Below are 23,831 nucleotides of genomic sequence, written 5' to 3' on the forward strand. Positions count from 1 at the left end.
TCTTCCCACGTCCTTCCCTTTCAACTCGGTGGTGTAACAGCACAACCCTTGTATAGCTTTTTCCAAGAATTAGAACGGGCTGCACCTATCAAGTGTGTGATGTGGCCAGCAAGACTGAGACCGGAGCCAGTGGCTGGCTGCCTGGCCCGCTTCTTCTGGCCCTCTCGGCAACTGGATGCAGGAAGAAGCGGTGGGTACCTCCCTGCCTGAGTCTAGTCATCAGCCGCCACACGCTCCCCCACGAGCTGCACATTCTTTCACAGACCATTAGCTGCATGTGCGAGTATAATGTTTTTACTGTTTGGGAGAGGTTTGCTGGATCCAACAGGAAATCAGTCCTTCCCTTGTTTACCTAAACTGCCATGCCAAGATATAATGCTCCCTTTGCCTGATGAAGGAGTGGAGAAGGTAGAAGAGAAGGGGGAAGAAAGCACTTCTTTGTATTCAGAGAGGATAGCTCAAGATCATGTCCCTTTTTACCCCGTAAGGAGGGAGGGGATAGCTCACATGCCGTGGGGAGGGGTGTACTGTTGTAAATCTGCCCCATCTGCTACTGTTCATTTCAGCTTTGCAGCCTCAGTTGTAAAAGTTTACGGTCCTTGGGCTTTTCCTTCTTGCCTCCTCCCTTTTGTCCCTTAACCTTTCCAGCCCACGTTTCAGCCCTGAGCCTGGGGAGAGAATTGGGAAGCAGACTATAGTCTGCTAACATCAAAGGCTGATATCAGAGAAGTGTGGTGGGACTGTTGTGAGTAGTATGTGTGCCCCACATGTACTAGTTACCAGCTCAGCAAGAGTGGAAAAGGTTAGATTTCATGGGCTGGGGACCCCAAAGAGTTATATAGCCAGTCTTGTCTTTGTAGCTGTCCATACTGAGCAACCTTTATTGGCACTAGGGCATCAGACCTGTAAGGATCATCTCTTAACGTGTATCTAACTTATTCCATGCAAAGTTCACTCCAGAAACTTGGTTGAGACCTGAAGTTGAGGCAAGTCCTGAGATGCACAGTGATCTTGAGGGAGATTGGATTGCCTGCCAGGTGTATGGCATATTTTCTCCTTGGCAGAGGCCCTGGCAGGGGCCGGGGTCCATGTTATCGCAGCAGCCTTTCTGCTTGGACTTCTCTTGCTGCTCTGTAGGAAGACCCTATCTGGCCACTTCTGCAAGTCCTGCCCCTTCTCAAGCACTCAGTAATTGGTGGTGTTGGCCCATCAGGAGATAAGGGGATGCCTGAGGCCTAAGCTTCCAGGATATTAGAAACACCCATATGTGCAGTAGGATAAAGCTAAAGGCACTAGAGCAGACTCTTAGAATGACAGGTGAGTTCTAAATGAGCGCAGATCAAACAAGGGATTCAATTCATCAACTTCTCTGCCAGTTGTGACTTTGACACAAGTTGTGTTGCTTTGAGCTTCTCGCAGAGCTAATCCTGCCTCCTGTGTATTTCTGTCCTTCGTCTTCTACTCCAAGACTTTTGCAAAGCACCGTTTAAATGGGGGGTTGGGTCACAGCCCATCTCTAAGGAACTGATTGCTCCTGAGCCAAGAACACTGGGGCAAGATCCGGGAAAGATGGGGTCTCCTTGTGGAAGAGCAGCTCATCTGAACAAAGCCTAGAGGCCACAGACCGTAGACCAAAGGCCTTTACGGGACAGGCCCAGAGTCATCCTGAGGGAGCAGTACCATTTTCGTTTGATGATCTTGCCATCGAAGGGCTTCCTGAGCAGTTCTTGGTGCCACTTGGCACTGGCCCCTTTCCTTCTGAGTTAGGGCTCTGTGAAGGGCATGGCTCCAATAAGCTGAGGTATCTGGTGTGTGGGCAGCAGCCGGAAGTGTGCAGTGATGGCCTCAAATGAGGTTGTTCCTGAGACGCTGCTCCTGCTCCAGGGAGAGCTCTGCATTAGCTCGGTAAGAATCTCCTGTGGACCAAAGAAGAACAGGTAAGTAGCCAACCCTACCGTGCTCTCATTCCCTCCCTAACAGCTTCACTCACTCACTCACACACACACACACACACACACACACACACACACACACACACACACACACATTCTGCCCTGCTCACCCTTTACATTAGGTCACTCATGGGCACAAACACCAATCCATTTTGTAGAAAGAGACCCTGACGTGTAGTTTCATGGACATAAGAAAGGATAGGCTACTGAGTGGAAAGGGTTGTGCTGGTTATTCTTTTTTGCCCGTCCTCCATCCCCAGATTCCTTCTCTACCCTTTTTGTATTTTTTTGTGCTCTACAGAATTGGCCCCTGGAAACTGCCTCACCCTGGCCCCGAGCCTCTGGTCTCTGATTTAGGTCAGTAGGGAGCAAGAGCAGGAGATCAGCAGATGGCAGGTGGGAGAGGCTGGGGTATTTCTTCTCTGTTCTGTGGTGATGGCCTCATCAGCTCCCCCTGACCCCAAGCTCGAGCTTTCTCCTGGCTCCTTCCGGTGCCCCTTCAAGCCAAAAGGTGTTAACAGTTTTCCACTGTTGCTATCCTCTCATTTCCTTAGTCCTATTCACATCTAATTCTTTCGTCCTATTCACACACTATATAAATAGTCCTTTCATGAAATACCTTTGTACTCTTACCTGGTTTGCCCTAGCTTTCTGCAGGGACCCTCACAGTGGCCAGAACAGCACTATTTTTCTTTCCTCCCTCACCGCCTGGACCCCCAGCAGCCTGCTCTCCACTGTGCAGTCTGAGGTTCCAGTTCCGATGTCTCTCACGTCCCTGTCTCCTTTAATGGCAGCAAAATCAACCCAGTCACACAATTTCAAATACTTGGACTATTTCCTCTTACTGTCTTCCATCTGTTGCTAGACTCACCTTTTGAAACATAAATCTGATCTTTTTGCTCCCCTTGACTGAAATTTGTCAGTGGTTCCCAGAAGCCCACAGGATAGTCGTCCTCTTAGCAAGAACCATCATAACCCTGCCCACAAAGAGCTTTAGCGGGTTTGAAGTATATAGCTCCATTTTAAAACAAAGAAAACGTTTTTGTGGTTGAGATTTTCCTTCAGTCTTACAGCTCTACAGAAAGTGGTGGACTTAGACTTAATTTTTTTTAATGTTTATTCATTTTTGAAAGAGAGCCCAAGCAGGGGTGGGGTGGAGAGAGGGGGGTACACAGAATTTGAAGCAGGCTCCAGGCTCTGAGCTGTCAGCACAGAGCCCGACACGGAGCTCGAACTCACAAACCGTGAGATCATGACCTGAGCCAAAGTTGGGCGCTCAACCGACTGAGCCACCCAGGCGCCCCTTGACTTGGATTTAGATCCCGATGAAGCCTTGTCCCCAAATCCAACGAGGCCAAATCCTATGCTCTTTCTCCAGTTCTTCCTTTCTTCCCTGACTTCTGCCCCTCCTTTTGAAACCCAGCTCAAATGTCACTTTCTCTGGGAAAACTTGTTCACCCCCAGGTCGTTGCTTTCTCTCCATGCTTGCTCAGCATTGGTTCATACTGATTTGGAGTACTCAGTATTAGGGTTATCCATTTGCATGCCTGCTTACCCTGTTCACCACTGAGCTCCACATTTTACTTCTATTTATTTCCTAGTGCCTGGCATAGTGTTCAACACAGAAGTGGGTCTTAAATGTTTGCTGACTGAATAAACCAGTCTTGCCCCACCTTACCCCATATGTGCAAAGGTGTGAATGCAAACACCCCATAGCAAATATAGGCATTTCATAACTTGAAGATGGATTGCTACTTTCCTTTACAGACCAGGGGAGCAACCACCTCCTCACTCTGTCCCCCACTGAATCATTGCGTCTTCCTCTGTCCAATTCTACCAAAGTTGCAAGTGTGCTGAGCCCTATTCCCTGTGGCCTATGCTGTGCTCACAGCTGGGGACAGCAACCCAGCTGGCGGACTTCCACTTTTGCCCGTGAGGCATTCAGCTTAAGGTGGGGACAGCTAAGAAAGACCATGTGAATGGGGGAGTGAACAATAACGGGCCTGGCAAAGAGAAATCTTGACTTGAAGTAAGAGAAAAGACCCCCGGATAGATGGGGGACGGAGTTTATAATCCACGCCACCTTAAGGACAAAGAGGGACACAGAAGTAGTTACTGGGTGAGGCTGCCGGTGGGACCAGCTGGATCTAGAAATTTACCTGGGAAGATGTCAAAGGAAACTCCTCTCTATTCCATCCCTGACCTTCTGCACGCCCAGTCCAGTCACACACAGACATGCATGCAGCCTCCCCTGGCTCCGAGCCCACAGATGCTGGCCCCACACAGGCTCGCACTTACCTGTGTGGCAGTTGTGCAGCCAGACCCGGTGCCCGTCATACTTGCAGCGGCACCGCATCATGTTGTTAGAGAAATCAGACTCTGCCACCTCGTATTTGGGGTTCACAACCACCTGGAGTGAGAGAGGGGGACAGTTGAAAGCAGGTGATGTGGCTTCTGAAGTTGGGAGGCTGGAATAATCCTTTATATTTCCTGTCATCTCACAAAGGGTATTTCTGTTCTTCACTTCATTCGTCCTTACAGTCACCCAGAAGGCCGGCACTCTTGTTCCTATTTGACATTGTCCATTAAATCAAGACTCAAACCTAGGATCCTCTGGATCCTCATTCAGTGTTCTTTCCCCATAGCAGAGCTCCTTCAAGTGCCAGGCCTGTCGGAGACCCTATTTGTGAGACTCTCTTCCTTCATTTGACCTCAGGAAACTTCTGGAATATGTGCAGGAAATGGAGTTCCTGTGGGGAATCCCCAAACCCCCTTACCTGGAAGATATAATTCCCAGGGCCCACATCTGTGATGTCCACCCACTGGCAATCAATGTCATGCCGGTAGGTGTCCCAGCAGCCGACAGTCACTCCCTGCTCCCCAAAGTTGGCACACGCATAGCGCTTCTGCAGTCCTGTGGGGAATGGCGCTGAGGGTTAGTGAGGCAGTGATAGGTGCTCAGGACCAAGCATTCTGCTCAAGTTACTGTTTAATCCTCACGCCATTCGTACCATTCAAGTGCAATCAGATTAGGGACCTGCGATTCCGTTACATAACTTGCATGACTATCAGAGCCAGATTTCCTACTAACCATGAACCCAGCTCTAGCAAACCTCCATCTACGGCAGATTATTTCTTTGGATGCTCTAGTGGAAATTCCTGTTGGCCTAGGAAATACGGTTGGAAGGTTCCAGCCCTACATGCTAAGGATACATCGTCCAACCCTTTGAAGAGCCAGTGTTTGCCATGCTGTCCTTAAGGGCTGGGAACTGTGGGTATGCAAGTAGGAATCTGACGATCTGTGCCCTCAAAGAACTTAGCCCAAGTGAAATAGCCCTGCAACTACTATCCAAAATAGTGTTAAGTATTTAGAAGCGGTACGAAGTGCGTCGGGAATGCAGAGGCAGTGGACCTTCCACCTAAGATGTCAGAAGGTAAGAAACCGATCTTTCTGAATTGCCTGGAGTGCTGACTGTTGCCAGGCCAGAGTCTCCAGGTGTCTGAGGTGGCTTCATCTGAGGGCAGAAGGGAGCCTCACCCTGAAGGGGCTGAGGAGTAGAACACAAGGAGGAGATGCTGACAGGAAACCATATACCTGTGGGGCAATTTGTGTCCTCCAGGCAGAAGCTGGCCTTGTGCCCCTCAGCCACCTTGGAGCCATTGAGAGTGAGTAGGTCATAGTGGGTGAAGACCTCAATGCTGTGGTAGTGCCTGCGGAAGGGAAAGAGCTGTGAGCTTGAGAACAAGAGAGGGTCCTCTCTGGAGGAGCTGGCAGGTCAGTGCCCTTCTCCCTTTCCAACCCAAGATTAGTGGGACCCAGGGTCTACTTTCCCGTCATCCCCGCCAGGCAGCAAGGCACAGCTGCCCCCACCCTCTAGGGCGTTAACCCAGGTGAGGAGGGTAAGTGCTGCCCTGGTAGCCTCCGGGAGGCTGGTGCCTGGCTACCAGGCCTGATCGGAGGCAGCAGGAAGGGACACTTCGAGGGACCAGCCTAGGAGCCCAGCCGCTGAGGAGCGGGGCTCACTCTCCTCCCTGTGAGCCTGGGACCAAATTGCTACCATTGTTTCCAATCCAGTTCTAATGACAGCTGTGTTCATGCTGCAGGGAAAGGTGCTCATTATCTCAGCAAGGCCAAGTCCCAAAGTCGCTGCCCCTTCCACTCAGCGTTCCCCACCCTGCTGTGTCCTGAACAAGAAAATACCATTTTTCCATTCTGCCTTTGTTACAGGCATCGTCTGTCCTGTGTGGGCTGGAGACTCCTGACAGGAAAGAATGCCCATTGTCTCCTTTTAGTACAGTGTTCACACTTTTCTTGGGGGCCTTGCTCTGCTGTGGCAGAAACTAGCAAACTTTTTCTGCAGAGCTAGCATCCTGGATGGGATGTCTATTTTGGGTCTCCAGGTTTCTAGGAGTCCCCACCTTATGTGGTTTTCAAAGACAAGGCCCAAAGTCCAATGTAGAGAAATTGTCCAATATTCCAACAGAGACCAGCTCAGCTGGCAATGACTGCTCCCCTGGCCGTTCCTGGGGAAACGCACCCTTTGAGCGCCATCAACTGGGGTACATCCAGGACAGGCAAGGGAGTGACCGGCTGGCAGGGCCGGTAGATGCTCCTGGGGCTCCCTAGTGGCTCCTGGAGGCAAAGCCAGTAAGGTGTCTAGGAAGGAAGGCTCTTAACCCAGAGTGCACACCCCTCCGGGAAAGTGAGTGGGGTCAGGGAAAGACCAGACTGGTTTGGTTCCTGGACTCTGCTTTTTGTCCCTCCAGAGCCAAGGCAGGAGCAGGCGCTAACCTGTGGCACTGGTGCCAAATCCAGCTGTGGCGGCCTGTCTTGGGACGGAAGTCAGCCCGGCCCAAGTTGTAGATCTGTGAGGAGAAGCGCAAGAGGCGCCGGTGCCCGTAGGGCCAGTCCATGAGGTCGGCAGACTGGGACAGGCAGTTCTCTTCGTGGGCACAGTACAGCTGGCTGAGCGGGCGGTCCTCCAAGTAAGCCGTCTCCTGCACCAGCTGGGCATTCATCACAAGGTCCGGAGCACCTGGGGCCACAGGAGGCACAACGCCGTGCGAAAGGTAGGAAGGCGGCCAATTTGCTCTTGGGCATAGGGAGACAGGCATGCCCCCAAACCAAGCTCTTGGAGGAGCTACCAGAAAAGTGGAGCTCTACCCAGAAGAGTAGGGAGGTTTAGGAGTTAAGACTGGGGAGTTCTAGCAATAGAGGAACGATCTATTGCCTTGGCCTGGGAAGCAGGTACAGTGTCACTGTTAAGCATGATGGCTTTGGAGCCAGGCTGCCTGGGTTCAAATCCTGCTTAATTTCTGACTGCACCATTAAGTAGCTCTGTGACTTGCTTCACCTTTTGTCTCTCATCTTCCTCATCCATGAGAGAGGGATAATAATAACGCCAATCGTGCCAGTACCTGGAACGTGCTTAGGTCATTGTCTGGTAAGCACGCAGTGGATGTAAGCTAGTCTTTCTTTTGTCAGGTGCTTCTCAGCTCCCGGGGGCCTTTGTGTAGCCTGGCTCACAGTCCCTCCTCAGCCCCGCTGCCTCCAGCTTGGCGTCCTCAGCTCAGTCACTCCCTCTGGGTCTCAGTTCCTTCAAGGAACTGGCAGGGAGGGTCGGAAAGGTTCATCTCTGGGCCTGCTCCTGAGCTCTGCCATTCTGGTCCATTCTGCTGAAGTTCTAGGCCTGTGCCTCCTCCAGAGCTCCTGTTCTAACAGGATTGCTATCCTGGGTATTCATACCAGGCCATCCCGTGCTCTCTCCTCAGAGGCATCGTGGACATTTCTGGTGCTTCTCTGTGCATAAAAGTCCCCGTTGCTGGAAAGGCTGCTCAGTGCCTCTCCTGTTCCCTTCCTGTCACAGGGGCTCTTACCCACCCCACCCCCCGCCCTTGGAAACCACATGTTCCCTGTACAGAAATGTGGAGAGCTGCAGCTTTTACCATGTAACATCAAGAGAGAAAAGTTGCCCATTCTCAATGCTTGCTCTTGCAAAAGCTGGGTTACAGTTTAGATTTTTGGTAGAGGCATCCCCTGGCGGAGCCTAGGTGCTGAGGCTGGTGAGACGGGGCTGCTGGTTTATTTCAGTGTGTGTGTGGGGGGGGGGACGGAGGGTGACAGCAGGAACTGGCTGGGTTGCCAGATGATGCCTGTACTGTCACTAAATGCTCCTGAAATTCCTGTGGTGTGTTTTGGAGAAAGCCAGGCTATGCCCACTGACAGACCCTCGTGCTCCTGAGGGAAAGAAGGAGAGCTTTCAGAGAGACTGAGAAGGAGAGAGGGTAAAGGGGAAAAAAGGAGTGAGAAAAACCATGGAGGAGAGATAGGGATGGTCCCACAGGCAGCAGGTCGCCTGTCTGTGCTCAGCTGTTGTGAAGTGTCCAAAGCATTCACCAGGCAGTAGACCAGGGAGGGGGTGCAGGGTTCCCAGGATGGGGACACACTGGGGAGCAGGCCCCCAACGTGCTGTGAGCCTTAGTGCTGGGATGGCCCACTCTGGTGCCACATGATTGCAGGCGAGGGTGCACTGGACAGAGAGGAAGCCCCAGGGCTCACTGACAAAGGTCAAGGCTGTCTTGGCATGCAAGTTTGGCCGGGAAGAAAGTCAAGTAGTTGCACGCGTTGGTGCCAGCTTGAGCCTTTGGACTGGCCACAGTTATCTTGGCATCGGCCTGGTTGGCAGATGTCAAACAGACGATGCCGCCCTGAGAATCTGGGCGTGGGGGGCGGACCGATGCCTCAGAACGGGCTTGGGCCTGTTGGGCAAACCCCACAGCTCCGGGGGAGGACACACAGCAGAGCCTTAGGCCGTGCACGCTCCTCACAGTTGCATTCCCCGTACAACAGCTTTCAGACTCTTCTTACTACAAGCTGCACCACGAAATACATTTTACGCCGTGGCCCAGCGCACACGTACATAATCCCAGGATGACTGCCCTTACTAAGTGTGACACATTCTCTCGTTTTCTATCCTGTTTCATTTTTTTTTTAACGGTCACGACAGGAAAATTGAAAATCACTGTTGGGTATCCTGGGGTTTTCTCATATTCTCTGTTTTAATCCTCACAGTAACTCCACGAGCTGGGCAGGGCAGGGCTGGATCCTCACGTGACAGGGGACTTGGCCACACACAGCTGGTAATGGCAGAGCCGGTGCTCCAAGTCCCGCCCTCCTACCCCCCACCCTTCCAGGGTTGGGGCTGGGACCAACTCCCGGGCCCTCCCGGGCCCTCCCGGAGCATGGGAGGTGCGGGCTCACCAAACTGTCCCACCGGCGCTGTGAATGTTACTCACTGTCTGTGCAGGAAACTCCGGCCGAGAAGCGCCCCGCACCGTGGGAGCAGTGCACCGGCCCGTGCCGCGAGCACTGCTGCAGGGCAAGCTCTGTGCCTGAGCAGCGCACGCCGCTCATCACCACCTCTCCGGCCCCCGGCGTCCCCTGCCAGTACCAGGTGTCCTGAGAAAACAGCCAGCAGCCCCCGGTTGAGGCCGAGGGGTGCTTTGGAAGCCTCTCCTCTGATGCTCGTGCTCTAGAGCCCTGTCGGACCACCCCTACCCAGCTGTGTCCGGCCTCGGCTCAGAAGTCTTCAGGGATGGGACGCTTCCTGCTACTGTGCGCCCCTCCGAGAGCAGAAGTTTCTTCCTTTGCACTGAGGCAGGAAGATTCTTCCGCCACTGGCCTTGCCCCCACCCTGTTCCACACGGCTGCCCTTAGCTATTGGAGAGGGGGGCCCTGTCCCCTGTCCCACTCAGGTGGCCTGCCCAGTTTCTCCAACTGTGCCTCGTGTCGCCCTGGGCGGTCGGCTGTGGGTAGGGTTGGCCCCAGTTCTCTAAGTGAGGAATACCCGGCAGCCCCACCGGCCAGGCGGGCCCAATGGAGGACGAGGTAGCATCGCAGCCGCGCCCCGGCCTTGTGATTTTCTTTCCTTGGCGCCTCTCGAATCTCTCTGAATTTCCCCCAGGACGGCCACTAGCCTGGGCCACACCAGCGTGACTTCTCGGCTGGGCTACTGCCATGTTAGGTTTCCTGTATCCATGCTGATCTCCACCCCAACAGTGTGCCACACAGCACAGAAGAGATTTTCGAGAAACGTGCACTGTAGACTTCACGGTTTGCCTGCCACCTCCCTCACATATCACACCACTGGCCCTTGATAGCCCCACTCCGGCCCTGGTCCCTGATTTCCCCAATGGGGGCAAGCCTCTGTGGGCCACAGGGTCTCTGTGTGGGCTGTTTATCCCCACCCCACCTTCTCCCGGTAACTTCCAGTCATCTTTCCTACAGACAACATACAAAAGTATGTGTCTGTTGTGCGAATGTTTTCTGGCGACCGCCTTGCTCACTTTACTGACTGTCCCATGAAGCAGGGGCTACGTCTTGTTCTCCACACTGTCCCTGGCGCCCAGCATTCTATCGGCCCCCCAGTTTCACTCAAAAATTCATCACTGAATGAATGCAGGAAGGGTTAGCACTTGTAGCACAGGACGTTGGGAAGCACAACAGGAACCTACCTTGATTGCGTGGCTGGCAAAACCCAGGCCGAGCTGTCGGCAGGCCACCATGGCTTCGCTGAGCCCCCAGTGATCGCTGCATACGGCCCCCCAGCGCTGGACTCCGTTCACCTCTACCTGCACCTCCACCACACCCTCCTCAGGGCTGCGCCCACCGGCCAGGCGCACCTGCAAGGGTCACAGGTGTGTGAGGAGTACAGTGGCCTCGGGAGGAGAGGGCTCAGGACAGCCAGCCTGGATCTGCCCGGCTTAGCTCGCTGTGCAGCCCTGGGCACGACACTCCTCTGGGTTCATCTCCTCTGTTCCTTGGGGACGTTTTGCTAGTGTCTGATGTCCCTGCCCACAAGGGACACCTGACTCCAGGTGCCTCACCTGCTCTGGTTTTTGTGCTCCTCTTACCTGAAATTCTACCATTAATGATGGCTTTGCCAATGGCAAAGGGCTTTCATATCTATTGTCCCATTCACAATAACCCTGTGAGATAATTAACCCCAATTTACAGAAGAAAGCCATGATCAGAGACACGAGCAAGCGACTTGTCCACCATCCACGTCTGCAGGGCCCTTGAACTCTGACCTTCCCACGCAGCCTTGCCAGTGCCTCTCCCAGCACTGACAGTCCTGCGGCCCTCTGTCCTAGCCACCTTCGTTCGCAGCCTCACCGGGGGCCTGAGAGGCTGTGGTGGGACAGCGTATCTGCCTCAAGGGTGCCCGCCACCATTGGACATCTCTGAGGGGATGTGGGCCAGGCCAGGGGACTTCGAGGAGAGAGCTTTACAGACTGGCTCTGAGAAAGTGCCCACTGGTCTGATGTATCCTGGGGCTCTCTCTCAGGGCTTCCCATCCCCCCAGCCTGAGGTCATGCCCAAGTCTGAGCTCACCTGATTCTGGAAGCCCATGTTAGGGACGTTGCACCTGACGGCGGCATCATTCTCGTGTTGACAACCATTCTGGGACCCTTCCAGGGAGGGGCAGTCACTGAGGGTCCGCTCATACCCCCGGCAGCGCACCTCACTCAGGTGGATGGGCCCCAGTCCTACGGGGGAGAGGGAGAGGTGCTGTGCAAGGCCCCATCTCTGTAACCCCACACCTGTGGTTTCCCCTCCATAGACAGGGAGACAGACCTTCCTGTCCTGGGCCCTGGACACCAAGCGATGGAGCCACGGCACATCCAAATCCTCCTGCCCCACCCCAGGCCTCCTCACCTACCTTGGCCCAGCTGCGCCCCAAAGAGGGCCTCCCGAGCAGAGCCAAAGCCAAGCTGACGACACACAATGCTGGCGGAGATGAGGTTCCATCCGTGGTCACAGACTGTACCCCACTGGTGGTTCCTGAGCACCTCCACCCGGCCTTCACCCACCTGGGCCCCAGAGCGGAGGCGCACCTTCGGCTCCTGCTGCGAGAAAACTAGCTTCAGGGCAGGCTGAGGAGGGGGCAGCAGGCAGGGGCTGAGCCATGGCGGGGGCCTGGGCCGGGCCCCTTCAAGCTGGGCGAGCCCATGATAGGGAGTTCCAGTCCCACCTCTGACAGCTCAGAGATATTACCTCCAATAAGCCATTTTTCTCAAGTGCTCTTTCTTCATGACAAAGAACCACCACACTGGCGGTAGTAGTAACAAGGGAACCTTAGGAGTTGGTGTTCTTGGGCTTCTCAAGCCTTCCTGATCTCTGGGGCGGGGGCGGGGGGTTGTTCCTTCCTTTTGTCCAGCCCTGGCTTCTTCCCTGTTCTTTGGGGCTGAACTAGATCGATGCTTCCCAAAGGGGTGTATGAGATGATTTGAGAGCTGCGCGGGGGCATGGCATTAATTAAGCTGACTCACACAGTGGGGAAGTTACTCCTCCGGTCCCTCCTGTTTCATGGAGGAGGCCATCCCACTGTGGGGCCGCCATGTCTGTAACACCTCACCGGCACTTAGGCGTTGCTTTTTATAACAAAGGGCCAGGCTCAGGTTCAATACCTTAGGGCCTCAAATGGGTGTTAGCTACGATGTAATTACTGTTTTTATGGTTGCCTTCTATTCATGACAAGTGATGTCAGCTTTCCATTTATGGTCGGGTTATAAATGGTTCCTTTTAAATAAATCCCAAGTTTCTACCATGCTGTGTCCTCCTCCCAGTCTGCACCAATGCCTCCTCGGTGGGGGCGGGCCTCCCCTCCCTTCCCCTCCCCTCCCCTCCCCTCCCCTCCCCTCCCCTCCCCTCTGGCCTGCCCTGGAGAGCCCCTCCCCACCGGCTCCTGCTCAAACCCAGCCCAACCCACCTCTGCCCAGGATTCCTTGCGCCCAGGCTTTGCCTTCGCAGGGCGGAAGCGGGGCCCTGCCACACAGCTGACCACAGCGTGCATGCCACCCGGGCAGGCTGGACGCAGCTTGCCCCGTGCTGGAGCCACCTGCACCTGGCAGTTGGCCATGTGGGGCTCTGTCCCCAGGCAGTTGACCTGGTGGATCCAGAAGGAATTCTTCTGTGTCAGGCTCTTCAGCCTGGAAGACAAGGGAGACTGAGGGTGGGGAGGGGTTGAGGGAGCTCAGGAGTCAGGGAGGCCAAGGCACTGCGGAGGAAAGGGATACGCCCTCCCCTTCATGCCACACCCCTCTGCACCCTCCCCTAAGGATGCTGCTCCTCACCTAGACTTGGGGTCCTTCATCTTCAAATTCCAGATTTTCCTAGGTGGGAGAAAACAGGTGGGGATGGAGTGGGTGCAGGAGACCCCCTGGGCCCTGGCTCCTCAGAGCTGTTCTTGAGTTTGCACTGGAACTCTGTCTGTAAACTTGGCCGCATTATGTCAATGCTGAGCTTCAGCCCTGGCACGGGGTCTCTGCGCAGACACCGATGATCTCCATTTCCCAGGGAGAAAAGCGGGGCCCAGCAAGGTACCTCGGCTAGTCCCCAATGGGGGTTTCTTCGGCACTGGACCGCCCCTGAGTGGGCAGCCCCCAGCTCACCCTCTCCCCACATGCAGATGAAGGGGAGCCTTGAGGGAGCGCCCTGAGAAAAGGGGAGAGGTCCTGGGGGGCGGGTGCAAGCTGGAGACCTTGGTGGTGGGGGCTGCCCACTCAGAGGCTATAATCAGGGCTGCCCTCCTCCTCATGGGTGCTGGGCCAGTCAGCCAGGCCCAGAGGTGCAATTACCAGGCAGTAGGGAGTCAGGGGCCCTCATCCCAGTCATCCCCAGGGACGGAGCCACGTGCGCCTGGTCTTTGGGAGCAGGCCCAGGTAAGACAGAGACACAGGACAGAGCCACCAAACCAACTGGGGGTGTGCAAGGGGGCGACCACTCGGATGCAGGGTGGGGGCTTTTGCCCTTGACAAGAAACACATCTAGTTTTCACTAGCACAGAGCTGGTACCATTTAGAGGCTGATGCAATCTTGTGACAGTTCTGTCACGTTTTTGACAGAGTATTTTTATGTTTCCTCTCCCAAATGCTGCCCCACCCCATGTCCTGCTCACACGCAAAGCAGTCAAAGCATGGCTCAGATCAAAGTGGAGGAAATTCCCTGTGGACTGGCTCATCGAGGCCCCGGGGGCCCTACAGAGGGCCCACAGCGTGGAGTTGGCAGAGCGGAGACCAGAGCTCAAGCTGTGTATACTTGTGGGCACCACCGTAAGTATCTTCAGTCAAGCCCAGTTTTTAAGCAGGGACACAGGTTTGCGTTCAGTTGTTTTCATCTGGGAAGCTTTCTGTACTACGGTCAATTCTTTTCATACGATTAGCAAGTAGAGTGTTTTTCTGTTCCCAGGTTCTTCCCAGGTTCTTCAAGTTCATTCTCACACTCCCTCATTGTTCTGAGAGGCCCGGAAGTCCAGCCGGGACTGTTTCCCTCCCAGCCCCACACCCACGGCCATGTCCTGCCACAGACGCCACCCTGCCCAACTCCCTGAACTCTGCAAGGTCCCACATGTCACAGCCATGCGCACATACTCATACGTGTCTCTCTCACGCACAGACACACACACATATGCTCACACGTGGGTGCACGCACTCGGCCACCGCCCCACAGCCCCCTGACCCCCGCAGCTCTCCGTCCAACTGTCCTCCTACCTGTAGTAGTGACTGTTGACAGGTGCCTCGCTGGGGAAGCCCAGCATCCCACACACCACCTTGCTGTTGTTCCTGGTCCAGCCCTGGTCACACACCTGCCGCCAGTGTCCCTCGTACCTCACCTCCACTGCTCCTTCGGTCACCAGACTATGCCGCTTGGTGCTGGCGAGAATGGGCTTGAGCCGCACCTCCTCCAGCCGCCGGCCCTGCAGGGTACAGTCACTGTGGGCCCCAGGATTTCTGCGCCCACTGAGCCTGCTACAAGGTCTTCACATGGGAGAGCCGGGGCTCAGAGCACTTAGAGATCACTCCATCCATGCTCTCAATGGACAGACCAGGAAACAGAGGCCCAGAGATGAGGTCATCTGTCGAAGCCACATAGTGAGCACAAGAGAAACTTGGTTTATCTACGGTCCTCTCCTCAACTCCAGAGAGAACCAGGCAGGTCTGTGCTCCCCCTGGGATCAGGGTCAGGCCCCTTGGAGTTTGGGAGGCTTCCACTGGGCACAGAGGGGCCTTCTCTGTGTTACCCTGGGGAGAGCTGAGGATGGGCATGGACCAGCTGTTTGAGACTCCCAGCAGGATCTTTGGCCCATGGGACCCCTGCCCTGGCCCTGGGGTGACTCAGACCATAGAGACCACCCCACCCTGGCCTGCTGCATTTGTGGGCCAGGGCCAGCTGTCCTTAGACTGGGGCTGCCTGGCAGTGGAGGGTAGGAGCCAGGACCTGCCCTGCCTGCTCCTGTTGTTTGGCTTGAGCTGTTTTTAGCTCGAGGTTGTTTGTGCCGGGAAGAGGCAGCAATTGTGGCCGGGCCTTGTGGGTGAGGCAGCCCCTCACCCCTGCTGCCTCCCTTGTGGGGAGTAGCTTCAGCGATCCCCAATAGGCCCAGCCTGAACCCCCAGCCTGCCCTGCTGTAAGCTGGGCCCTCTGTCTATGCACCTGTTCTGGGCCACCAACATGATGTGGGGTTCCAGGGACGCTTGTCAGCCCACTCTGCTGCTTTTCCCTTCCCTCTTCCTACAGGTTCATCACCCATCCCGTGACCCAACACTTGGCTCCGGCCAGGGCCTGAACAGCCTCCTCACCTGGGGTCCAAGGGCATTGGAGACCCTCTCAGAAAGATAGCCACGCTGGCGCTGGGGGTGACACACCACCCCAATGTCCTCCGAGTGACTGCAGTCACTGACACCCCAGCCATTGGACATGCACTGGTCCAGGGAGCTCTCTGTGCCCATACAGCGCACATTGTCCAGCCAGATGGGTCCTGTGGGCAGGAGACAGGTGATGCTTAGGGACAGAGAAGCAAGTCACAGGTTGTGCCTCCTTCATAGGACCCCACAGTTATCAACTGTCTTCTTCCAGAGCCTGAGTAGAAGTGGGGAAGAGGAGTTGGTTCTCCTGGGATCTTGGTATCTACAGCCCTACTTGCTGCCTCCTTTTGGCAGCAGGTCCTATAGAATCTGTTTTTGGAAAATGCCAGGTAGGTTTAGTGATTAGATCTATCCACCCATTCATCCATCCATTTGTTCACTCAACATTTGCTGAGCACCTACTGTGTGCCAATCACTCTGTAAGAATGGAGTAGGGTGGTGGTGGTGGTGACCTCACTGTAGGTGAGAGCGGGAGGGTCGGAGCAAGGGTCTCGTGCAGCCAGGGCACTCAGGAAATACCTCATGGACGAGGTCATTTGAGCTGGGTATTAAAGGATGGGTAGGAGTCTGTTGAAGCCTCAGGATGCTCAGCCTTTGAGAGAAACCCACTATCATCTCCTTGTCTTCCTGCTGGGCAGCACCAGGCACTCACCCTCCCCTTGGCCATACTTGGCACTGTGGGCCCAGGTCAAGGCTGTTTCAAAGCCCAGTTGGCGGCAGGCCACCGTGGCCTCCTGGAGAGCGAAGTCATCATCACACACAGTGCCCCACTGGCCCTGGTACAGCACCTCCAGGCGGCCCTCCTCTGGCCTGCTCCCTGGGCCCACCAGCCGTAGCTTCGTGGTGCCCAGTGACTGTAGCCTGCAAGGAGGGGCCTGGAGCAGGAGCAGGAGCAGCATGAGCAGGGAGAGGGCAGCTGGTAGGGACCACATCGTGGTGACTTCAAGGGCAGCTGGGGCCAAGGCACCTGAGGAATGAGTAAACGTGACAGTGATCACCACCTCTACCCCTGACAGTGATCACCACCTCTACCCCTGACCTAGGCCTCTTCTGCTGGCTGTCAGGGACAAAAGACGGCAGGGCCCCTCCAAGTGTGTGTGCGCATATGTACATGTGTGTGTTGTGGCATCGGTGGAGTCTGGGCTCTGAGATTAGGCAACTTGGTCTAAACCCACTGTTCACTGTCCATGTGACCTTGAGGAAGTTTAACCTTACTGAGTCTCAATTTCCTCATCTGTAAAGTGGGGATAATAATCCTTGTCTCAGTGTTGAGAGTGTTAAACACTGTAGGTAAAGTGCTTAGCACAAACCTACCACACAGCACTCAGTAACTAGCTGTTCTCGATACAGTCCTATATGTTGGTAGAAGGGGTGGCCTACCCTTTGAGTCATAGGGGAGTCCCCAGGGTGCCCTCAGGTCCAGAATAGCTACCCCAGGGGCACGACTCTTGCACCCTGGCCACCCTCACCATGGAAGGCACATGGAATGCTAGAGGGGAAACAGTCATTTGAGGGGGATCCAGGCCTCTACCACTCATTTGCTGTATGGCTTGAGCAGGTGTCTCAAATTCTCCAGGTCCTAATTCCTTATTACTAAAGTGACAAAACTAAGCCAAAAATTGTCTAATACTTCCTCTAGCTAAGATAGTATATGATATCCTCAATCTCTGGGTCCATCTAGACACGTGATTCACTGATTCAACAAACATTTTTGGAATACTTGCCTCAGGCCAATTATTAGGCCAGATGCCAGGACACAGAAGAGAAGACCTCAAACACTTACCCCCTGCTCTCATGAAGCTCAGAGAAGGGGAAGCAGGGAAGGCTCTCAGAGAGGGGATACTTAATCAGGGCCTTGTTGGCTGAATAAGAGTTCTCCCTCTGTGGGGAAAGGGGTATTGCAGGTAGACAGAAGAGGGGGTAAAAGAGGAAAGAGGGCAAGAGCAGAAAGCGTCCTCTCTTTCCCCAGTACTGTAGTATTGGAGGCCTGGAGGGGGCAGGAGTGGAGGCACAGGCTGGGGCCAGATAAGCAAGGGCCTTGGGCACCACGAGAGGGTTGCTCTTCATTCTGTAGGAAGTGAAGGGCCACGGGAGGGTTTGAGGCAGTGAGCACACACCAGAGACAGGGTTCCTGTAGTCACGTCAGGTGCTCTTTGGGTCCCTAGAGGGGGCTGAGGTTAAGGGCTGGCCTTCTCCCCCTCATACATTAGCAGCCTAGGTCCGGGAACAGGGTAGGAGAGGAGCAAAGGGGAAAGCGTAGAGCTGGTTAGGGCTGCCAGAGTGTCCACAGCCACCAGTGCTGAGGCTCCTCCACTGCCAGGCTCTGCAGCTGGTGAGGGGTTGAGGCTGGCCTGGAACAGGGTGGAGAACGTTGGGTCCTTGACTCCCTGTTCAGTGCTTGAGTCTTGAGAGAGCTCGTTCTGGGGAGACCCCCTCTTCCACGGCCACCGCTGCCACTAGGAGACTGCATAGCCGGTCAGTCTCAGCAGGGAGGGCCTCACAGGGCCCGCGCCACTCCTGTCCCCACAGACTGGTAGTCTGGCTGGGAGTCAGTCCTTGCTCCTTCCTGCACACAACCCCTCCCCCTTCAGCCACTGATCCTCCTGCTTTGGTGAGCCCAGAGCTGGGTGGAGGGGGCTCCTAGGAGTGTACTAGATGGGCTCAGGAAGGATGCTCCATGGGGACGGTGCCCCCAGTGCCCAGATAAGTGCCAGCTACGTATGTAGGTGACACCAGGAAATATCACGGCCGCATGGATGACACTGCACAGCGTGTACACGTACAGACCAGGAGTCAGACCACCTGGGTTCACATTCTACTTCCAACAATTAGTTTCTGGGTCGTCTCGGGCAAGTGATTTAATTTCTCAGTGCCACAGTTTTGCTTCTGTAAAATGGGGATCGTAAATAGCACCTACCTGGTGGGATTCTTGTACAGATTAAATGAATGATGAATACATGTTAAACCCTCAGAAGAGAAGCTCTCCATTGATAGGTAACTATTATCAACAGTAACTGTAACAGCCACTATAGAACCATTGGTCTGGCTTGGTCGCAGCCCCTCTTGGATAAAGGAATGGAGGCTACATCCTAAGTCATCAGCAAGTCCCCGGTACCCTTCTTTGTGACATTCTCCAGATGTGCCCCTTTTCCCTCGGAGCCCAGGTTCTCCTTGCTCCCCTCCCTGGGGCGGGGTATTATCTCCTCTCCATCCTCACCACTAAGTCTCTTCCCACCGGGATCCCTCCTGCACTTCCTTTCCAGACTTAAACACTGTTTTCTTCATGTGACTCCCCACTCTGGGGCCTGTGGGGCTCCTGACCCACTGTCACCATGAGCAGCCTGCTCTCTGCTGCTTGGGGTGTGCCATTGCCTCCTCTGAGCACCCCTAAGGAGGAGGTGGACAGCTAGGGACTGAGCCAAACCCAAGTCACTGTGGGTAGGGACCTTCCACAGATGGTGAGAGGGTGAGAAGGACTGGGTTCAGGGCCCTCCAGCTGTTAGGACCCACTGGGGCGGACCTGAGAGATGACCCCGCCCCCTGCCCTTGCCCCCATCCCCTGGGAGCCCTCGCTCTGCCACCAAATGGCTATGTGACTTGAGTTAGGGGCTTCCCTCTCTCTGGGACTCAGATGCAACACCTATAAAATGAGGGTGTAGCACCAGGGGTCCTGCTAGTGATGGGCCAATGGGTGGGCCAGGCAGGTCTGCTGTGTGGCTTGTGGCTGATGTCCCACAGCACCGTGGAGAGCTTACTGGAGGCTGAGCATAGTCCAGGGCCGGTAGGCTCCCTCCTCACCAAGGGGCCTGCCTGGAGGTGGGGACAGGCTTCTGCTGCAGGACCCAGGGATGGGGGCGGGGCGAGGCTTGCTGCCAGGAGAGCTCCCAGGGGGGGTAGATGGGGCCGAAGCAGGAACTGAGAGTCCCTCCTCCCAGCCTTCCCGCCACTGCAGGGCCCCCTGTAGTTTCTGCTCACCCCAAACTTGCCTTCTCACCATTCTCCAAACATACGCTTCCATTCTCTGCTTCCACATCCCAAGCCTCTGCTCTCACTGCCCCTTCTATTTGGAATACCCTTCCCTCTGTCCCTGATTGTTCAGTTCCGACACCCAGCTCAAATGCTGCCCCTCCACAGAGCCCTCCCGGGCCCTCACCTTCCTAGCACTCTAGGTGTTTGCTCCCTATCTCCACAGCCAGCCTCCACAGTGTCTCCCCGGAACTCTTCCTCCAGTGCCCAGCACAGGGAACAGGACCAGGCTGGGAAACCTCCGTCAGAGAAGGAAACAGCCTCAAAAGTGGCAGTTCTTTTCGCAAGCGAAGGAGAAGGGCACAGGGTAGGAAGGTGGTGGTAGTGGTGGCAGGCGGTTAATAATAATAATTAATTATTAGAGTACATTTAAAACTATCCATGGAATACTTGTCTCTACTTTATAGATGCGAAGCTGAGGCCCAGAGAAGCTAAATAACTTGCTCAGCTGGGATTCAAACCCAGGAAGCCAGGCTCTAGAAGCCAGGCTCTCAGCCACAAGAGAGATGGACGCCGGAGGAGGAGGGGAAGGAGGAAGGGAGGCAGGGAGATGAATGAAATTCCACCCTGGTGCTGGCTGATTGATGGCCCAGCCGTGGTGTGAGGGCACCGGGGTTGGTGCCAGCACTGAGTGCAACCAAGTGACAGATCCAGGACCTTGCCAGCTTGAAGCGGAGAGGCACCTGCTCCAGGTGCTACCAGGGGACTCTGGCACCTGGCCTGACCTGGCCCCTCTAGGATGGGCTGGAAATGCTCAAGGGTGTTCTGGAGAGAGCATGGGGTGGGTGCTGCCCTCATGGGCACCAGCCTCAGGGTCACTTGAAGCCCTTCTCTCTGGCTTTTGGGGATGGGGTCCCTCCCTGGGATCACTGATTACGGTGACCTGAAGCAGTGCCAGCAAATGGCTCTGAGCTCTACCATCCAGGCACAGGGCGTGTGGCAGTCAAAGCCCTCTGCCCACCCTCATCCTCTGCCTCCCCACCCCCTAGCATAGCCAGCTCTGGTTTATTTAGTTGAAGAGATTCGCTCCACCCTGCCTCTTTGTCCCCCAAGTCACAGGAATGACATGGGAACCCACCTTGCCCCTTCCCCTGCCTCCTTCCTGGGTGAGAGGGCAGAGAAATGGTTACACTCAGCGTGTTCACAAACAAGACACGCAAGCACCCCAGGCCAGGGCGCACCACCCCGGGCGGGCCTTGGGCCAAGCTCCCTAATTTGGTCACTTCCACTGGAAGCAGGTTGGTGAGCTACTAGGGGGCTAGGCCAACTGTCCATGGGACCCCTATCCCTCCTGACCCCAGCCTTCAGGTACCCTCAGAAGCTTGAAGCCCCACAGAGAGACAGAAGTGGGACAGACAGGACGGCAAGAGACAGACCCGGGGCCAGGGGCCAGGCGCAGGGTGGGGGGACAGGCGGGGGGGGGGGGCTCACCAGCTGGAGCACGGACGGTCGGGCTGGGGCTGGGGCCGGACTCCGCGGCCGAGCAGCGCTTATGGGCCTCCCTGGGCGCCCTGGGGCCTTTTTATCCGGCTGCTGCCCGCGGGCGCCCCCCACCCGGCCGCCCGCGGAGGAGGCCCCACAGGCCCCGCCCCCGGGCGGCCCTGTCGACGCGGGAGCCCGGCCCTGTCGGCCCCTTGGCCCTGAGCCCCCCGCCCCCCGCCGGGCCGCGGGCCAACGCGCAGCGGGCGTTCACACGCCTCTGGCCCGGGAAGTCCTGGGGTCATGAAATTGCAGGGGGCAGCGGGGCGGGGGGGGGGGGGGGGTGCCGGGAGGGCTCAACTGTTTCCCCTGGAGGAAGCTGGCGCGCTGCAGCAGGAGTGACTGTGGGAGGATCAGAGTCCCTGCGAGAGACCGGCGGCGCGGCACCAGCGCGCTGCGTTTGCCTGGGGGTGCCTGTGGCCTCGGGAGCCCCAGTCCCAGGCGCAGTTCCCTCCTCTGCAAAGCCGAGTGACATGCCTGCCCCCCAGAATCCCCCCATTTAGTGAGTCGCTGGAGGTGTCAGTGCCCAGAGCACAGTATCCTTCACAAGGGAGTGCCTCACTGTCATAGGGACCACTAGACTCCCTTGGTCGGGGGGCGGCTAGCGAGGGAGAGGGGCGCTCAATTCAAGGGAGCTCCGGATGGTGTGGTGTCTGGAGTAACAGGTCCACTCCTTTGCCCTGGTCCCTTTAGATTTATTGAGTATTTCGTGGACACTAGGTCTCTGTTCTGCCCATTGTACAGTTGTGAACGCTGAGCCCCAAGAGACACAACCTGCTCCCCCCAGTTATAAACAGTAATTGGGAGAACTTAAATCCTCCTCTACAACTCCTTACAGAGTTGAATGAGGCAAGTCCTGGCCCTTGACAGGCCCATAGCTGGAGGGTAAGTGGTGTGTGTGTGTGTGTGCGCGCGCCCCCCATGGGGAGCAGGGAACTATAGAATAAGACAAAAGTAAAAAAGGCTGAAAGAGGGGAGTTCTATCACCTTAACTGAGCTCCCAGGCACCTGAATCCCAGCCTCTTTCCTCCAAATTCTTTCCCTTAGTCCTGGTCCTTCCCAGTGCCTCAGTGCCACCCATCTATAAAATGGGCAGAGAGTTCCAGCCTCCTAGCTTCCTCCCTAGGTCCAGATCAGTACAGCCTGGTACCCCCCCTTCCCCCAACCTTGTCTGAGTGTCCTTCCAAAGCCTCATTCAGCAGATCTTTATCGATTTTCTCCTCCTTGCTAGATAGGGTGCTGGGGTGCTAGACACTGCTGGGGTGGGAGGGGTCTTCCCTGTCTGGTAGGGGAGGCAGACCTGTAAACAAACACGACCACAAGGCAGAATGTGATAAGGGCTAGGATAGCAAGGTGGACCTTTCTCATCCCTGGGTGACAGCCAGGTCACACTGACCTGGCTGCTAGAGGACTACTGTCCACCCCTGGCCGCCCACGTCCCAGATGTCCCCCCAGTGCCCCTGCCCCGCCCCAACAGGGCCCAAAGCATTCCCTGCATGAATCAACAGGAAAGAATGCTCCCAGCTTTGGGTCAGTGGCAGCAGCAGCCCAGCCCCACCCCTGGGGACAATGAGGCAGCTGTGGGCTGGGGTGCCAGGTATGCCTCAGCCCCCTCCTCATGCCCAGCCACCTCTCATGCTGAGCCAGGAACAACACAGAGGGATCGGAAAACGTGGGCTCCACCTGCTGCCAATCACCCGCCCAGGCCTGGCTGCCCAGAACTAAAAATACCCTGGAGGCCCCGCGGCTGGCGGGGGCTAGAGCCCAGGGAGTGAATGGATGTGTTGCCCGGAAGTCCAGTCCGTTGACCTACAAGACTCTGGGCAGAAGCTGAGGCTAGGGAGCAGTAAAAGGAGGAATCTCCCAGGGGGGGTCACTGTGAGGCTCTCTTATTGACAAGTAGCAGGCTTGGTCCCAGGCCCAGCCCTATGGCTTACTGGTGGTGGGATTTTCACAGCTGAGTGGCTATCTCCTCTCCCTTAAATTCGATTGCTGTGGGGGTCAAATGGGACAATTCAGTTCATCTCAATAAACTTTGACTTGATGGAGACTGCCTGCTTCCTCCTTCGTGCCTGACTGTACTCACAGCCTCAGCCAGAGCCAAGAACCTCTTGATATACAGGTCTGTGTCTGCCTCAACTCTGGGGGCCCTGGAATTTCTTATATATCTCTAAACCTAGATTCTGTCACATGGCTCAGTGCATAGCAAGCACTCACTATATGCTGGCAGATTGAGTAAGTGGGCCTGCCTCATGCTGGTCCTTGAGCTAGACCGGGCAGTGTGTGTGTGGGCGGGGGCACAAACAAGCAGATATGATCCCTGTCCTCACGGAATTTGCAGGGTGGGGGGCGGGGAGACAATCAACCAACAGATGAGACATTGTCATCATCAGAGCAACTAACAGGTGCAGAGCAGTTACTCTGTCATCTCACTGAATCCTCTTAAAATCCCTATGGACAACACTTTCATCACCCTCCTTTACAGATGATGAAACTGGGCACAGAGAGGTTAAGTGATTTGGCCAGAACCACACAGTCCTTATCTGCAGAGGGTAGCAAGTGGTAAATTGTAGCAGACATACAGTTAGCTCTGTGCCCTGGGTACCAAGTGGGGAAGTTTGAGGATTGAAGGCTTCATGGAAGAAGTGCCTTGGCTGATTGTGGGTCTGT

General features: G+C 55.6%; 2 protein-coding genes across 2 annotated transcripts in view; one reads left to right on the forward strand and one right to left on the reverse strand.

The window, feature by feature from the left end:
• The window catches only part of R3HCC1L (R3H domain and coiled-coil containing 1 like), a 109,093-nt gene extending 96,531 nt beyond the window's left edge, over nt 1-12,562 (forward strand). The window contains exons 7-10 of the transcript XR_006209170.1: nt 4,669-5,727; nt 6,720-7,022; nt 9,025-9,092; nt 9,260-12,562. The gene's annotated coding sequence lies outside the window, so the exon portion shown is untranslated. The remainder of the gene's footprint in view (nt 1-4,668; nt 5,728-6,719; nt 7,023-9,024; nt 9,093-9,259) is intronic.
• On the reverse strand, nt 941-16,614 carry LOXL4 (lysyl oxidase like 4). The gene is made up of 14 exons (XM_007080157.3): nt 16,309-16,614; nt 15,591-15,769; nt 14,505-14,710; nt 13,089-13,127; nt 12,725-12,944; nt 11,675-11,858; nt 11,347-11,501; nt 10,467-10,634; nt 9,249-9,411; nt 6,745-6,988; nt 5,548-5,663; nt 4,730-4,866; nt 4,251-4,362; nt 941-1,916 (listed from the first exon to the last, which is right to left on the reverse strand). Exons 1-14 carry the CDS (start codon nt 16,586-16,588, stop codon nt 1,846-1,848), a joined length of 2,274 nt encoding a protein of 757 aa, XP_007080219.1. The 5' UTR covers nt 16,589-16,614; the 3' UTR covers nt 941-1,845.
• Nucleotides 16,615-23,831: the final 7,217 nt, after the last annotated feature.

Source organism: Panthera tigris, chromosome D2 (genome assembly GCF_018350195.1).
Source record: "Panthera tigris isolate Pti1 chromosome D2, P.tigris_Pti1_mat1.1, whole genome shotgun sequence".
Classification (NCBI taxonomy): domain Eukaryota; kingdom Metazoa; phylum Chordata; class Mammalia; order Carnivora; family Felidae; genus Panthera; species Panthera tigris.

What these genes read in the sequence shown, in the direction of transcription:
- LOXL4 (XM_007080157.3), bottom strand. Translation starts at nt 16,588, where the DNA reads ATGTGGTCCCTACCAGCTGCCCTCTCCCTGCTCATGCTGCTCCTGCTC. An exon ending in CAAGTATGGCCAAGGGGAGG is followed by an intron (nt 15,770 to 16,308) that starts GTGAGTGCCTGG and finishes TCCTGCCCACAG; the next exon opens with GACCCATCTGGCTGGACAAT. An exon ending in CGGAGTTTCCTGCACAGACA is followed by an intron (nt 6,989 to 9,248) that starts GTGAGTAACATT and finishes CTGTGGCCCCAG; the next exon opens with GTGCTCCGGACCTTGTGATG.